The 17,401-nt window shown below is 36.4% G+C and overlaps 1 protein-coding gene across 1 annotated transcript; it reads left to right on the top strand.

The window, feature by feature from the left end:
• Positions 1-1,422: 1,422 nt before the first annotated feature.
• Positions 1,423-6,153, top strand: LOC121739909 (protein abrupt-like). Its single transcript, XM_042132516.1, has 8 exons — positions 1,423-1,647; positions 2,199-2,339; positions 3,102-3,233; positions 3,335-3,415; positions 3,697-3,767; positions 3,982-4,151; positions 5,139-5,319; positions 5,920-6,153. The coding sequence occupies exons 1-8, from the start codon at positions 1,570-1,572 to the stop codon at positions 6,113-6,115; spliced, it is 1,050 nt and encodes a 349-aa protein (XP_041988450.1). The 5' UTR covers positions 1,423-1,569; the 3' UTR covers positions 6,116-6,153.
• Positions 6,154-17,401: the final 11,248 nt, after the last annotated feature.

A 17,401-nucleotide genomic window follows, 5' to 3' on the forward strand; every position in this document is an offset into this window, starting at 1 on the left:
GAAGGGTTTTTTGGAAGAATGTGAAAGAGTGATGTTGTGTTTTTATATTATTTTCCTAAAATTGTATTATCTGGGTTTTTAATGTGTAATATTGGTAGGATATTATTATCCTTCCCATCCTTGACTACGCCGACACCTGTTACCTGAACAGTTAACTAGACTCGAGCGTTTACAGAATCTTTGTATACGTTTCGTGTTTGGTTTGAGAAAGTTTGATCATGTCTCGGCCTACCGTTCCAAACTCAAGTGGCTACCAATCCGCCTCCGCCGTAACTCCCACATCCTTTGCTTACTTTACAACATCCTGTACAATCCTCTCGCTCCTCCATATCTCCTTGACAGATTCAACTTTTCCCGTTCTCCCGATCTTCCATGTAGGTCCAACGTCCGGTCAAATCTTTCCTTCCCCTCACATCGTTCCAACTTTTACTCCTACTCATTTTCTGTTCATGCTGTCAGATTGTGGAACTCGCTCCCTCACACCATTCGTGACAGTCCCACTATCGCTGTTTTTAAAAGACGCTTGAAAGAGCATTAGGTACCTCGAATCTCAATCCATTTAAATACTAGTACTTATTATATTTATTTATATTTTAAGCATATTTTTTTTTGTGTATTATATAATACCGTAATTTAAAAATTTATTAGATTTATTTACTTCATACAACAATATTATATTTTATTATATAGATATAATATGTAATATTTATTTTGATTAAGTATATAATTATATTATGTAGTTATATTTTAGTGTTTAATTAGTTTAATATCAAAATATCTATTTTTATCTGTTTAACTAGTACGAGTATTGTGTTGATATAATATATATTATATATTCATAATAATAGTGCATGTTCTATCTGCTGTCTTAATCCTATCTCTCTCCGTAGGGCTGCTGGAAGAGATTTCTATTAGAAATAAGCAGATCCTTTGTGTCGTTTTACTGTGTATATTGTCTTATTGTAATTGTTTCTTGTGCACAATAAATTGTTAAATAAGAAAAAATAAATAAGATATTAACCATTAAATATTCGTTATCGTGCACAAGTGTGGGAAAGTGATGTAATAACCAGAAACGTGCTCTTTTGTGTTCCCTCCAAAACTCCATCAAAAGTTTCAGTAAAGCGTCCTACTTACTGAATCGACCGACTTGACTTCTTGACTGTATTGACTTTATACTTAGACTTTGACTAGACTTTAGACCTGACTGACCTGACGATAATATAGAAAAAATTGTATAAATAATATTGTTTTCCCGCCATAATATTATACTCGACACTGGCCATGGTTATAGCCGAAGTGCCATTATATGAAAAAAAAAAAAAGAAGATGAAGAATTTTACCTGGTTTGACGTTTGAGTTTTGACAGTCAATCTGTCAAATCGAAGTTTGTTGCTGGCTTTATCGTTTGGTTGTTTTCATAAAATATAAATTAAATTAAAATTAATATTGTATTGGAAAGGATTAAAAAGGAGAGATTTTTCAATTGTTAATGACATATGAAAATTGAAGGACTATCAGAAAAATTAAAGTAAAGCTAGAAGAAGTTAATGCTGGACCGTTCTAAAAATGACCCAATCACAATTTTCTCTCACTTGGGAGTCATTTAAATCCAATATTTGCAATGGGTTTAGCAGTCTGCAACAGGTAAATAATTCTTGTTGAATGTTGGGACTCCTTACGCTCAAAATATTATCTTGCGGGAACCGCTCACTGATAAATGCATACAATATACATTTTCGCGCGAAAGAGGTACCCCTATGCCTTCTCTGCGGTCTATATCGATATCAAATGAGTCCAATAGTTCCGGAGCTTAATGCAAATAATGAATGAGATATTATGATTTGAAGGCTCCACTGCAGTAATGATGAAAGTCCTAAATTGTTAGTTTTAAAATAATTGGGTTTATTTAAAACGGTATTATACGAAACGAAACGGTAAAGATTATTTTAAAGGAAACACCTGTAACATTGAGCGTTTTAGCTGTGTAGCCGAAATATAAAAAACATATTTATCACTGAACTATAAGCATTATTGCTAATTTTGTGAATACATTTTAAAGATATTATTTCAAGTGACCGAATGACATTAATCATTATGATTTAAATTTTTTTGGATGTTCATTATTATTGCAGTGGACCCTTCATTTGTTTTCTCTATATCATATTTTACAATTTAGTAATTTTGTTATTTTATAGAATGCGGAGTTTGTCGATATGACGATAGCCGCCGATGGGCACTTGGTCAAGGTACATCAAGTACTTATGGCATTATCAAGTCCGTACATAAAAGAGCTAATAACCTCAGCACCATGTCAACACCCAGTCATTTTTCTGAACGTAAGTAACATTATAATAATATTATTATATTTGCAACAATTATCATTATAGTGTAAAGGTTAGGTTATAACTGTTATACTATAATGTTTTATGTTCTCTCTCTCTCTACTCCACTCTAGCACTTTGGTGAGTTCAGAGCGGGCTGCCAAATTTTGCTGTTTTCTAATAAGTATTACGATCCCGGAAGACGATTGATTCAAATGAAAATGAGATTTATTTAGTCATTGTATATTTATCTGATATTTGGCTAACAGAAAACACGATTCACTTTTTTTGACTCGATAGTTATATTTTTCGAAATTATGAATCTTTCTGGGCTTTTCAACAAATATCTGTTACACTTATTGAGTTACTATCATTAAATAACTTGCAATACTACAATCACACACTTTATAAAATAATAGCAAAAGGAAATATTAGTATTGTATTTAATTTTTAAGTAATCATCAAAAATAGTTTTGGGACTTACAACCTTTACTTTCGTGCAATAATGCGGGAACCGTTGTTACGCGATATTGTTCACTATTAGCTGCAGCATAAAGCACATTGCCCGGGAGCATTGTATATCCTCCAATTGTGATATAATGATTCGTGGAATCATTATATCACAATTGGAGGATATTGATGTGTGTAGGCGGGGCTATCGTTTTGACAGTAGGCTCTTAAGTGTCCCATCGCTCTGCTGCAGTGTAAATACCCCTAGTGCTGTCCCACCTTAAAATTTAAGTTCAACCATTAATACTATAACAATACTATTTGCAGAATGTGTCACATGCAACACTGGTTTTAATATTGGAATACATTTACACGGGGGAAGTGAGAGTGCCAGCAAGGAATTTGTCTAGTTTCATCGAAACCGCTAAGGCTTTGCATATAAAAGGCCTAGAGGGAATGGTTAGTATTTAATATTATAATATTTTTTACGTTTGGCATTTATAGATATTTTTTCTAATACCTCTTTTAATGTAAATAACCTCTTTGAATGTAAATTGCAGGATTCTGACACTGGTGAGATATCTATTCTTGGAGAATCATATGCAAGAGGAGTAAAAAGGAAATCTGAAGCAAACGATGAGGTAATTTCTATAGAAGAAAAGAACAATCCAATAAGTAGACTGTTATTCTCTTTTTTTGTAATAAGTAGACTAAATTAAATAATGATTTAGATCACACAGAGACAGGACAAAACAAGGTGCACCTGCAACTTAGCGAAGCAAGCTTTACATAATTATTCATTGCATAGCATCTTGTTATGTTTCATTTCAGTATAATTTGATCTAAATACAAAAAAATTTACTACTTGTAATGCTTATTGCATACTTTAGGAGTAGTTGTACTTATTTCTTTTTTATTACAGTTTTCCCTGCCAAGTTCTGCACGAAAAATATCCATTAAGCGTGAGGGTAGTTCAATCTCACAGAACACTAGGTATTCCATTAATTTATTTACTGATGAATCCGTCGATCGTGGAAAAACGAGACACAATAAAATTTCTATTGTGTCTCGGCCACCAGTGACTTGATGAATAATGTATGGGGCTAGATGAATTAATTTACAACTGCTATCATTACAGTACACAAATATATTTAAATTTACTGTCACATTTTCTGTTCTACATCATTTAACTAGGTTATATTTTTAGGTCATTATTAAGAGCATCAAAAAATGAAAATGAGAATGATAACATTCAGTCATACTCAATATTGGAAGATTCAAATGACATGCATGACTCTGACGACATTTTACCAATGCAGACTAGTGACTTTGCTCCTACAAATATTATAGGTGATGTGAAAACTTCAAAAGATAAATGTAAGTGCAAAATACAATATCTTTGTTTAAAGTTTGGCGTTGAATACCAAGCAGTTCTTTGATAGCCATCATAGATGGAATGGGATATGAAGAATGAAGGGAATGTATATGGTTGGCTGTTGCTTAATCCGATAATAACTTAACAAAAATAGAGCGCGTTTATTGGTTGACGAAATTCGAAAAACGCGTGTATCAGGTCTTAAAAGTGTATAAATGAGGCACTCTTAACAACCTGATTACACATTCTGCGTAGAGTGGCGAGACAATGTCCTCGGTCGACCCCATTCATACTTAAGCTTAGGCCAAACCTACACGTCAGTGACGGAGCGTCAAGTTGCGTCAAGTTGTCAAATGTGTTATCATAAAGTTATACCTAGCGGAATAGAATAACAATATCGAGCTGTCAAACAAAACCGAAATTGGTTTTATCTGTGTGTAAAGATATATTGTGTACGTATACGCAAGCATGATTGAACATGATATTTAGGAGATTAAATTGTCAACGTGCGGCATGTGCCGACTGGAGGTAAAAAAAGAGTGCTGCTGTCATGTATCACACGTCTCTTTTTACCACGCAGTGATAGTGACATCTCTCTTGCTCAGGCCTTTGTTTTTCTATTCCGCTAGGTATATTAGCTTTATGGTTTTGTATACAAAAATCACATTTGACAACTTGAGTCTTGACGCAACTTGACGCTCCGTCACTGATGCGTAGGTTTGGCCTAAGCTTATCTAATATTATAAATGCGAAAGTGTGTCTGTCTGTCTGTTCACGCCCAAACCGCTGAACCGATTTTGCTGAAATTTGGTATGGAGATATTTCGAGTCACGGGAAAGAGCATAGGCGTAACGGATTTGCGGGCGTCATCTAGTCCATAATAAACATGCCGAGTGCTCGGCCACTGGGCACTGCCGCGCCACAAAGAACTGCTCAACTTCAAAAAAGTAACAACGCCATAATCATAACCTCGTAACATTATATTTCAGCGACAGCAAACCTCCAATTCACGGTATCGATACGGGGCTCGCTGCAGATAATACTGAACCGCTACATCTACAACCTGCAGTCGACGGCGGCGTCCGGCGTGCGGCGCTGGCGCTGCGCCGACTACCGCAGCAAGAAGTGTAACGCCTTTGTCGTCACCAACGGCAACATCGTAATGAACAGGTACATAATATAACATTTTGTATCCACGAAGGCGAGACCGCGCTGGGCGATACCCGCACTATGCTGCCGAGGAGCGATGCGACTCTTCACCTCTTCACCTCCTTAGCACTAACGTTTTGTGGCGCGTCGCTGCCACGTAATCCGGCTTGGCTCATACGATTGCCTGTAAATAATATTTGGCCGTGAGGCGCCCAAAAACTGTACTCCTAAAAAAACTAAATTCCTTTTGTTAATTTCTAAATCTGTTAAAAATACTTTTAGACTGTCTTTATGTGGCCCATCCTTTGTATTATGTCCTTCTGCACACTCAAAATTTCATGTCAAGTTGCTTAGACATGAACCGGTAACATACAGACTGGCAGATAGTCACATTTTACGCATTTATAATATTAGTGTATTTAAGGGGCCGAGTACCAAATAGTAAATTTTAACCTGAAAAATAACTAAAACATGTTAAATATTTTCGTATGAGAAAATGATTTTGGTATTACGTATGAATGAGAATTTCGATGGTACCCGGCCTCTTAATTGTTAACTATATCGCAAAAAATATGGTATCCCTAACTTTTTTTTACATAAATGATAAATTGTTTTTCACAGAGCCAACCCCCACAATCACAGCTTCCACGACAAGAAGATATTAGCTAAAATTGAGAAGAACGCAGTGTACAGTGCGATCGACGACATGGATCCCTCCACGTACAAAGAGAAACAGACAGAAGACAGTGCCGAAGTGTCTGTAGACAATGATTATACCACATTAGGGCTACCCGATCTGACGGACAAAGATACGTAGGTTATGTTGTTTAAAACCGAATAAAAAAATAACACTCCTTTTGTTGCAGTCGGGTAAAAATATCGATACAGCCATCATTTATCTGCCATTAGTAATATCCAGAGGTAAAATATTTTACCAGCTATTCTCATATCCAATAAGGTTGGGTTGCACCAGAGGCGTGGTTAAAGTGAAGGCAAATTTAACTTTAACCTTAACTTTGACCACAGAATTTGACAGAAGACGTTGCTGGTCCGACAAGGCAGAACGTGTGCGGGGGCGCTGCTGGTAAAGGAGAACTGTCAAAAATGTCGGTTTTGTATGATGACAACGTTAGTTCCCGTTTTTCGCCACGTGCAATTAAAGCCTTGTCGAGCTCTATGGTTATGGTTAAGAGGGCGACTAACCCCAAAAATCAAACATCGTCCTTCTCTCTTCACACTCACGCCCGTCTTTCATATGCCAGGTGAAAAAGAACGACGCGTATTCATCGCCAAATTAGTTTTTTTCTCAATAACTCGATAAATATACAACATTTTAAAAATCCGCTAGGTCGATCTCTCAATGATAGAATTTTATACAATGTGTTAAAATATTAACTTAGTTCAATGCACGGTTATGGCAATAAATGAAAAATTCGTGAAAATGTATATATAATATAATGCATCTTTGTGATTTTTTTCTATCGAGAAAATTTTAAGATATCGTGTTTTTGCTCAGATCGAATTCTCGGAAATATAATGTAGTATCTAATTTTGGAAAATGTAACAATTCGGGGCTTATTTTCAAGTATAAAAATGAATTATAAAATCGACACTTTAGGGTTAGTCGCCCCCTTAAATATGGCGTCTTGATGGCGTCCATTTTTAACTTTAACCAAAGATTTGACATTTTCCATTGTAGTTAAAGTTATACTTAAATTTACAGTTATAGTTAAATTAAGTTTGTGCAACCCACCCTTAGTGTACATAAAAAAACAAAAATCGATCCAGCTTTCAAAAGTTGGTTTTTAAACACTGTGACTCAGTTGTTTATAAATACAGGAGAAAATTTTATGTTGCATATCTAGGAGATATAAAAATATCTGATAGCAATAATAATTATTAATATAAAACAATTATTTTTCTTACTTTGATACTACGCCAAGTACCTACCTAACTAATAAAAATATAATTCATATACTCCGAGTATATGAATTATATTTTTATTAGGTATTTTTCTAAAAATTTTACTACATACGAGGCAGTAGATTGCAGCATAAAATTATAAAATAATGATGTATAAGATATACTTAACGCATGTAATAAAAACCGTCATGTTTTTTTTTTTAGTTTTTACTCATTAGTAAATATTAAATTTTACTTATTATTTTTAACGTTTTATTTCAAACAAGATGGCCCCTGCATGACTCCGTTGCGCCAAAATTCGTTTATCGAGCGGGAACCGTATATTTTCCGGAATAATAGTATAAGAATAGGGCGTTTGTGTGCACAAAAATAAAAATTAAAAGGTAAAATTCCGTGAAGTGCTACACGGAATTTTACCGTCCGGCGTTCATAACTTTCACGATTGCCATATTAAAACGTAAGAAATCGGGACGCCGCGCCGGATGGTAAAATTCCGTTTAGTGCACAAAGGGCGTCGCCAGCCGATGGCGCAGGGGGGGGGGGGGGGGGGGGGCAAGTTGACTTTACCTACTACAATTCATACTTTTCTCATCCTACTTCCTACTAATATTATAAAGGTGGAAGTTTGTTTGGATGTATATCCTACTTCCTACTATCCTACTTCCTACTAATCCTACTAATATTATAAAGGCGAAAGTTTGTTTGGATGTATGGATGTGTGGATGTATGCATGTTTGTTACTCTTTCACGCAAAAACTACTGAAGAGATTTTAATGAAACTTTACAATATCATAGCTTATACATCAGAATAACACATAGGCTACAATTTTAACCGACTTTCAAAATGGGGGAGGTGTTATGTTCGTTTTCTTATGTTCAACGATTACTTCGCCGTTTGTTAACCGATTTTCAAAATTGTAATAACAACAGTACTATATACATATAATATATATTATACGTGGGAGAGCCATGCGTCGGCACGAATGGGCCGGCTCGACCGGATAAATACCACGTTCTCACAGAAAACCGGCGTGAAACAGCGCTTGCGCTGTGTTTCGCCGAGTGAGTGAGTTTACCGGAGGCCCAATCCCCTAACCCCTACCCTATTCCCTTCCCTACCCTCAACTATTCCCTTCCCTTTCCTTCCCTACCCTCCCCTATTACCCTATTCCCTCTTAAAAGGCCGGCAACGCACTTGCAGCTCTTCTGATGCTGCGAGTGTCCATGGGCGACGGAAGTTGCTTTCCATCAGGTGACCCGTTTGCTCGTTTGCCCCCTTATTTCATAAAAAAAAATATATATATATATTCTGTGACGGTACATAGTCGAGAGAGAGAGAGATGTGTAAAGCTTTATTTTAGCTTCGTGATAAAGCACGAGCTCTTGACTATGCAATAAAAAACTTGTAAATAAGTTATAATAACATTTACTAGAGATCGCCCAATGGTCGAAATTCGACCTTTGTTTCAACGACATTAGTATTACTACCTATATTATAAATATTGACTTTATCATATTTTTTACAAGAACCTCCTCCATTTTTTCGTGTATGGCTAGTAGCTAGTTAGCCACACAGGTTGGTGTCCGCTTTCATTGAAACCAAGTAAATGAAGCGTCACTCGTTAGTTATTTTTCTGGTGCCTATTTTTTGTGGAACGCACAAGGACACTGTTACTTTTCTCTTAATCCCTCGAATCTCTGTTCAAAGATGTGCCGCGCCAGGTCTCATCTCGTCTCGGACTTAAGAATCCGTACACGAAATTTTTGCCGAAATTTTGAAGAAAACGATAGTAATAATCTATATAGATAAAATTCTATCCAATTCGTTAAAAAAAGAAAAGAAAAACAAATTGTGCCGAAAAATACGATTCAAAACAACCTAAATCTCACATTATTTATTATATTTATTATATTACTCGCCGCAAGGCTAATGTGAGATTTAGGTTGTTTTAAATCATGTTTTTTGGCACAATTTGCTTTTCTTTTTTTTTTCTTTTTTCTCGAATTTGATAGAATTTTATCTATAGATTAGTTCTATCGTTTTCTTTTAATGAATTACAGCTCCAAGTTGCCGAAATTAACAGCAATTCTTTGCCCATTTTCTCTAAAATTTTGCCGAGTTACATATTTTTTTACTCAACTATTTCATATTAAAGTGGTAAAAAGTAATTCCAACATTGTATAGACGACTTTCTCAACAGTACATTGTATTTTTTCATACCGTTAAGACGTCAATACAATCCATAAACAGGTGATATTCTAAACCTTTTACAGCAAAAATCACAAAACTGTCGAGGGTTTGAGTTGGATTATTTAAAAATACTTAAAAAAAAACAAAAATCTAGCTCCAACATTAGATTATAATTGAAATAATCTTACATGTTGTGAATTAAAACTTATAGAAATACTGTATTTTAACTGTTAAATCACGTCTGTTAATCAGCGAAATCGGTAAAATTTCGTATACGGCCTCTTAACTGACGCCAAAACCACAAGTTCTTTCATACTTCGTTTAAATCCAATTAAATTTTAACGTTAAAAACATATTTTAGTAATTCGTGGTACTTAGCTAATTTAATAACGCAATCAATTTAAACGCCAATAACACCCCTCTTTTTTGTCGGGGGTTAATAAAAATATAACACGTATTATATTGGCTTAAATAAACTTTCTTGAATTATTATCAATCTGTTAAAATTATATATAGTTTTAGTGGGTCCAGACTCCAGACCATAGTTATAATAATACATAATTTATCGTAGGTGCTACGGCAACGCGTAGCCAGCGTAGAGCTAAAGTGCAATGGTATCGTAACAATTACCTACTCAGCTTTGTAGAACCTACCTTTTAAAGTACCTATCTATCTATATTTTCCTGCGTCGTTTACTTTACAATAATTTTAAAAGAAGGGTTTGTTTCCATGAGAAAATTCCCCCAAACTACTGAAACGATTTTCATTATATTTGAGACGAATATACAGTAAACCACGTAGGAAACTCTTCTACGTGGTTTACTCTACATGTTATAGCACAAAATGCACGGTTCTGTGGTATACTTCTTACAGTATTACAGAAGGGAAGGTCGCAACATCTAGAAATCTTAGTATTATTAACATTAGAATTTTGTACCAGTTTTTAAACAAAAAACATTTTTGCCTTGCAATAAAAAAGAGCATCGTTTAAAACCACTCAAACGCTGTAATTTGGGCGGGAGATATTATTTGCTCGGGCTGTGAATTAGATCGTTAAATCAACATTTGCCACTTTGCCGTAATGGATGTCTTCCCGTACGTGCCGCAACATTTTTAAAGGGACTTTTTCGCGAGGTACCCGCGCTGTTTGCGGAGCTCACCGGCTCCCGGGATCTCGGAATAGTCACGCTTTTAGCGAGCAAATGAATTGTATAATCGAGGGTACCGTAAAATGTTTGCCGAATTAAATGCTCGTATGTAATTTTACAACTAGGCAAATAAAAGATAATGCGCATTTTTCGCGGATTTTAGACGGGTAACTACTTTGTACGCTTGCCGATCACTATCTGCAAGCGTTTTAATAATAGTATAGCGTGTTAGCAACCTAGTTCCTATAAGGCATCCATTAGACGGTAGGTTTTGCTGTCATTTTTACCACAGTCATGACTGTAACCTACCGTGTAAGAGCTTGACTGAAGGTTGCATGAAGCTGATTGACGAAAATCTGGATACATTCGTCAGTCCATCAGTCACCATCAGTCAAACATAATTCATGATTGACAGAATTGACTGACGCTTGCATGAGCGTATAATGGATGCCTAACCTACTTAACTAGCTTTTATGAATAATGTTGCTTCACTTTAGACTTGTCTATGTCTAATACTTTGTAATCAGTGGCGTAACTATAGGGTGGCAGGGCTGGCAAAATGTCACGGGCCCCGACCCAAAAGGGCCCAAGAGGCCGTGAGGTCAGATTTTTTTTATTAACGTGACGATTTTTACTGATAGGGCCCCATCAATTTGCCACGGGCCCCGGATGTTATAGTAACGCCACTGACCTTGTTGAATGCCAATTCCATTTAAGCACGCCGATTAATTTTTTTTGAATAATTTTATATTCAAGTCTATCCCATTCCCAAGATATTCCTAATAAGTAACTAAAATTTTTGCCTAATTTACAATTTAGTACAGGTGTAGTGCCCAAAATAGGACTGGCTTTAGTTATTTCTGCTTCAGTGCTTCGTTAAGTTGTAAGCTAGGTAACTACTTTAAATTTAAAACCATCACACGATCTAAATATTTTTAGCAGATCTCTACTCTACACTATACAGAACGGCACAACACATTCCCCGCCTACAAACGCTAAACGCGTGTACAAAACGTTCGCAATTATATAACCCATACATTGTTGGAAGTTTATTAATGCATGATCTTAGTTAAATAATTATGATCTTGTGCGGGGGGCGGGGTGAGGCGAGGGCGGGGGCGGGGACAGGCGGGGGGAGTGGGGGGGTAGGCTAATTGAAATAAATTGTCGCGCCGACTGTCGCCCGCACATAAATCACGGTGCCGCGGGCTACCAGCTAAGTGCTCGCGACTACCGTAGACCTAGGTGGGAGGTAGATAGGAAGATAAAATATCACAATATTATGTAACTACATATCTATCGACCGCACTAAAAGAGATTTATTAACACCACTTTAATAATTAATGAAAATTTATACAATTTACAAAGTCCATACGCTTTCTTTCAAACATTCGTTAAATAAACAGTTAAGAAATCATTAAATTCATCTGAATACGGTCGTTAACTGGCAATATACGACGATCGCTTAGTAGACTCCGTCAAAACTTCCGGATTAGTAATAACATGACGAAATTGTAACAAATATAAATTATTTTTGCATTAAAATAATATATTGTTGATAGGACGTAACGTAACAGACAATACTTTAGGTTTCTAGTTGGAATTGTTTTTCAATTTGCTATAGTATTGTTACTTGTTCATCTCACTGTTTATAATATTTAGGAGCACATTGCAAAGCGATTTTTAAAGAAGACAGGACATCTTCCTTACAAAATTCGTGATTCGTCACAAAATTCGTGATGTGTAATCTTAAATACGTCCACTTCTAAGTGCGGCCTACGTCTGCGGTGTGGAATGACGCTCTCAGCGACATCGCGAGACGAATTAATTCAGCCAGCGGTGAGCCGACAGCGGTGAGCGATTCCCCGACCTGCTCGTTTGTCACACACCATCACACAAACCACCCAAATAGATCATCGCGAGGATGGATGGGGTAGGCATACAATATGTGCAAGGTATAAAATAGGTTTGTTGTTCGTAAATGCAAGGTAATTCATAATATTGATTATAGATTCTTAAATTGAGTCCTTGAAATTTAAATGTCATCCATATAATATTATAATATTAATTTTATACGTGGGAGAGCCATGCTTCGGCACGAATGGGCCGGCTCGACCGGATAAATACCACGTTCTCACAGAAAACCGGCGTGAAACAGCGCTTGCGCTGTGTTTCGCCGAGTGAGTGAGTTTACCGGAGGCCCAATCCCCTACCCTATTCCCTTTCCTACCCTCCCCTATTCCCTTCCCTTCCCTACCATCCCCTATTACCCTATTCCCTCTTAAAAGGCCGGCAACGCACATGCAGCTCTTCTGATGCTGCGAGTGTCCATGGGCGACGGAAGTTGCTTTCCATCAGGTGACCCGTTTGCTCGTTTGCCCCTTATTTCATTAAAAAAAAAACAATTTTCCTAAAAATGGCGTATTGCGTTAACACTTAAGGCGCTGTGGTTTTTGCAACAACGTAAAATGAGTTTTTTAAATACTTAATGTTTTTTGTAAAGAAAATGTCATTATTTAAGTATAAAAAAGTACCGTTTTAAAATTGAGAAATTTCCTATACGCAAAGGTAGGCAGCAGTACACAATTTAAAAAATTCTGCTCGATAGAAAAAAATCTCAAATATGACTGTTATATCGCTGTTTTTCATAATTAAATCATTTTATGGCTAAATTACACACTTTATAGTAAAAACAAAAAATGTAGTGTCGTAACCTAGCCTTAACGATTTGATATATTTGATTTGTGTAATACTAAAAACAAAAGGATTTTTTTCTTCTATTTCCTATTACCAAGGCACGCGGCGAGCGCGTAACCGCCACTGTACAAGGCGCGCTGATATGAATGTTATTTCAATGTCCTTTACGTCCATATTCGTACTGACAGACATCGACCTGCTTATTTTAGGGACTAGTGGACCTTAACACACCTTAAGATTATTTTATTTATCGTTGGCCCAGTCGATTGTTAACTATGGACTGAGTAGTTATGGAAGATCGTTTGAAAGTCACTTACTTAATATACATTCATTAACGTTACGCATATTAAAAGTGATTGTACCTAAACCGGTCAAAAATAAATTTAAAACAAATGAGGAAGGCTTATTTGAGTATTGTAATGTCATGCACATTTTTGATCTTGTTAAATTTGCAGTGTTAAATGAAATTAACTAATCCTACACTTTTAATAGAAAAAATAAGACCTAGCATTTTAAGACAAACCTGTAAAACAAAATTTGTTAAGCCGGACTGTAATAATTATTATGGAAGCAGAATGCTTAAGACATGAATACCTTCATTTGTAGAAGAGCTGCCAGAAGACCTACAAAAGTTGTATCGGGACAAGTGTAAATATAGACGGCAACATCTATTGAGTAAATTCAACTAATGCGACCACATCTTGTCCAGATAAACTCTTTGTAGTTTTTCCGGCAAGATCTTTTGTATTCTGTAATATCATTGTATACAGTATTGAACAAAATAAATAAATAAATAAATAATATTTGATTGCTCTTTTTATTTGATTTATACTTAATGTTTTAAAAATAATTTATGCTCTGAAATATGTTATAGATAAGAAAATAAAATAATTTAAATAATATCAATATGTTTACGGTGTCAGCGACCAGCGTTATGTAATTTTATTATTAGTACCGTTAATTCGGTGTTAAATAGCAAACCGCCTACGGCTACGCCACAGTGCTACGGCGCTACGAAGTGCTAGGACATGCTACACCCGGTACCCGTCACCCGACACGCGTGACGCGGGTGATATTTTCAAACGTTATTATTACATGTTATTACTTAATTTTATTTACTTACCATAATATTATATCATATATTATGTACACTTATGTACCATATAATATACACTTGGATGTACGCTTGAACAAATAATAATAAATAAAATTTTATTCAATTTCGTTACAATTTTTCACAAAATACTTTACTTTGTTATAACTTATAAGTTATAACTATAATACTTAAGGTGGCTTTCGGATCTTTGCCGCGAGCGACCGCGACCGATGAAAATTCAAACGAAATGCCACTTTATGAGATAGGCGATAGGTTTTATTTTACTCTACCTACTAGCTTTTACGCCGCCGCCGGCGCGGCGGCAGCGTGGGTCGCCACCAAAATGTCAGTAGAAAATGCTACTTTATGACATAAAATATAAGTGTCAACTTATATTTTATGTCATAAAGTAGCATTTTATTTGAATTTTCACCGGTCGCGGTCGCTCGCGGCAAAGATCCGAAAGCCACCTTTAGCTATACATGCATGAAAAAACGCTCATTTACAAAAGCTTATGAAATCTTATAGATTAAAATAACGATTCAAATCATTATAATATTTTCCCTTAAAAATATTTAATACGTGATTATTCACACTTATTAAATACTTATCGGAAGATGTCCTACACGCTAAGTAAATAAGGCTTAAGTGAACTCCGCGGCCGGCCGCCCGGTCACGCGCTCGCTATTTGTCGTGCTCAAGTACTTGGGGTGACGCTTGCTGCTTTTTGTTCGTGTGTTTAAAAAATAAAGCGAACAACCCGTTCCAGATTTTAAAAATTAAAATCAAGTGCTATTTTAAATATCCGTTTTGTGTGAACATCCGAAACAAAATAAAAAAGTAGTTCCCACGTCAGTCAATTTTATTTTTTTATTTGAATTTGATTGAATCCATTTAATATAGAATAGAATCTTTTAAAACTAATGTTGAATCTACTTATTACAAAGTGCTATTACTTATTCCTATTTTATTAAACTTTTAAAAGTTGTTGCTTAAACCAAAAATGAAGGAAATCTTCTATCTTCTTCTTCTTCTTCTATATATATAAAACTCAAAGGTGACTGACTGATTGACATAGTGATCTATCAACGCACAGCCCAAACCACTGGACGGATCGGGCTGAAATTTGGCATGCAGGTAAATGTTATGACGCAGGCATCCGCTAAGAAGGGGTACTGCCTGGACATGGACAGACGGACAGGCTGATATTTTATCTTTGTGATCGGGTCCCGTTTTTACACTTTGAGGAAGGGACCATAAAAAGGAGAAAATTATCCATCTCTGTTATTATACTATGCTAACACGGACGAAGTCGCGGGCAACAGCTAGTCTATATATATTAAACTCAAAGGTGACTGACTGACATGGTGATCTATCAACGCACAGCCCAAACCACTGGACCGATCGGGCTGAAATTTGGCATGCAGGTAGATGATATGACGTAGGCATCCACTAAGAAAGAATTTTGATCAATTCCACCTCCAAGGGGTTAAAATAGGGGAGGAAAGTTTGTATATAACAATACTTCTTAACGCGAGCGAAGCCGCGGGCAAAAGCTCGTAAAAGATAAAACGTTTTCGAACGCAATAGTTGTATTTAGAATACTTTTAATTTAATTTTTACAATCAGTGCCAGTAAAATATTTTATAATAAAAAAGGGGGCTATTAACATAAGTATCACCAGCCACGCGGCACGAATTATTTAAGATTAGGTGCTAATGTCTCCCCTGTAACAACACTCATCACGGGATCTCTATTAATAACATAGGGTGAGTAGTTTATTCTTTTCACTCCATTGTTATCTGGTCACCCACTGTGAGAAATATGAAACAGAATGCCGAGGATTTGTTTATGATTTAAAATAAATATCGCTTTGAATGCGTAGATATAATAAGTAGGTTTTTTTGTGGCAACTACTTCGCGCTAACACAAATTAGTTTGAGGCGTTTTTTCCATGAAAATTTTAAAATGTAACATAGTTTGAAAACTTTGTTACTTGAAATTTATTATTTTTTAACAAAAAATTGAAACCGACTTGGGGTAAAAACGATATTCTTAAAATGATCTTAAAAGTGTGAAATAATTCTTATTCTTCAACATCTTCACCTATCACCGATCGTTCATGTCATCTTCATCGCCACCACCGCAACCCCACATTGGTGACCCTCGACAGAACACGCCTCCTTCATCATCATCACTCCACCCCTTCGCACGCGCCAGCCAGCATCGCCTCATCGGGTACATTGTCCACTAGTCGCAATGTACCGCGGCCTGGGCGACTCCGCATCGGCATCATCGGGCTTTCTCACTACACCGACCGGTCAGCAAGCGGAGCACATCTCTCCCGGTCACGTAGCATCGGCCCCGCACGGCAGCTATCCGACTCACTGGGACTCACTGCAACAGTTCCGACTCACTGGAACTCACTGGCACTGGCGACTCAAGCGATGTTCCAAGACTTCAAGATTCGACCTCCGGTCTTCGGGGGGGGAGTGATGTGGCGGTATCCACAATTCGCCTAACATTCCTGCATCGCGCTATCGAAGTTTTCTAAGTGTGTTGGTATATATACAACAGCTGAAATGTATCACGTGGGCTTCGGCCTGACCGAGCATAACACCTCGCTCGGTCTGTAGATCTTCCTTTGGCCACTACACGCATATCCCACAATGCTTTTTTCAAATTTCGACTAAACCTCAACTACTTCTGCACCCAATTTTCATTCAGATTTTGAAGTCGGTACCGGCTAAGTTCTATGTCAAGGATCTCAGTTCTGAGCTGGTGCCGCCTTCAAAATTTGAATGAAAATTGGATGCAGAAGTAGTTGAGGTTTACGTCGTACCTTTATTTAAAGCGGGAATTAAATCAGATCCGACTAATTACCGGCCTATTTCGATTTTACCGACTCTTAGTAAAATATTTGAAAAAATAATTTTACAGCAATTACTGTTACATTTTAATTTAAATAATTTATTACACAATAACCAATACGGTTTTACTAAGGGTCGTTCCACAACGGATGCTGGTATAGGTCTTCTTTGTAGCATA

This window comes from Aricia agestis, chromosome 2, assembly GCF_905147365.1.
Source record: "Aricia agestis chromosome 2, ilAriAges1.1, whole genome shotgun sequence".
In the NCBI taxonomy this organism is placed as follows: Eukaryota; Metazoa; Arthropoda; class Insecta; order Lepidoptera; family Lycaenidae; genus Aricia; species Aricia agestis.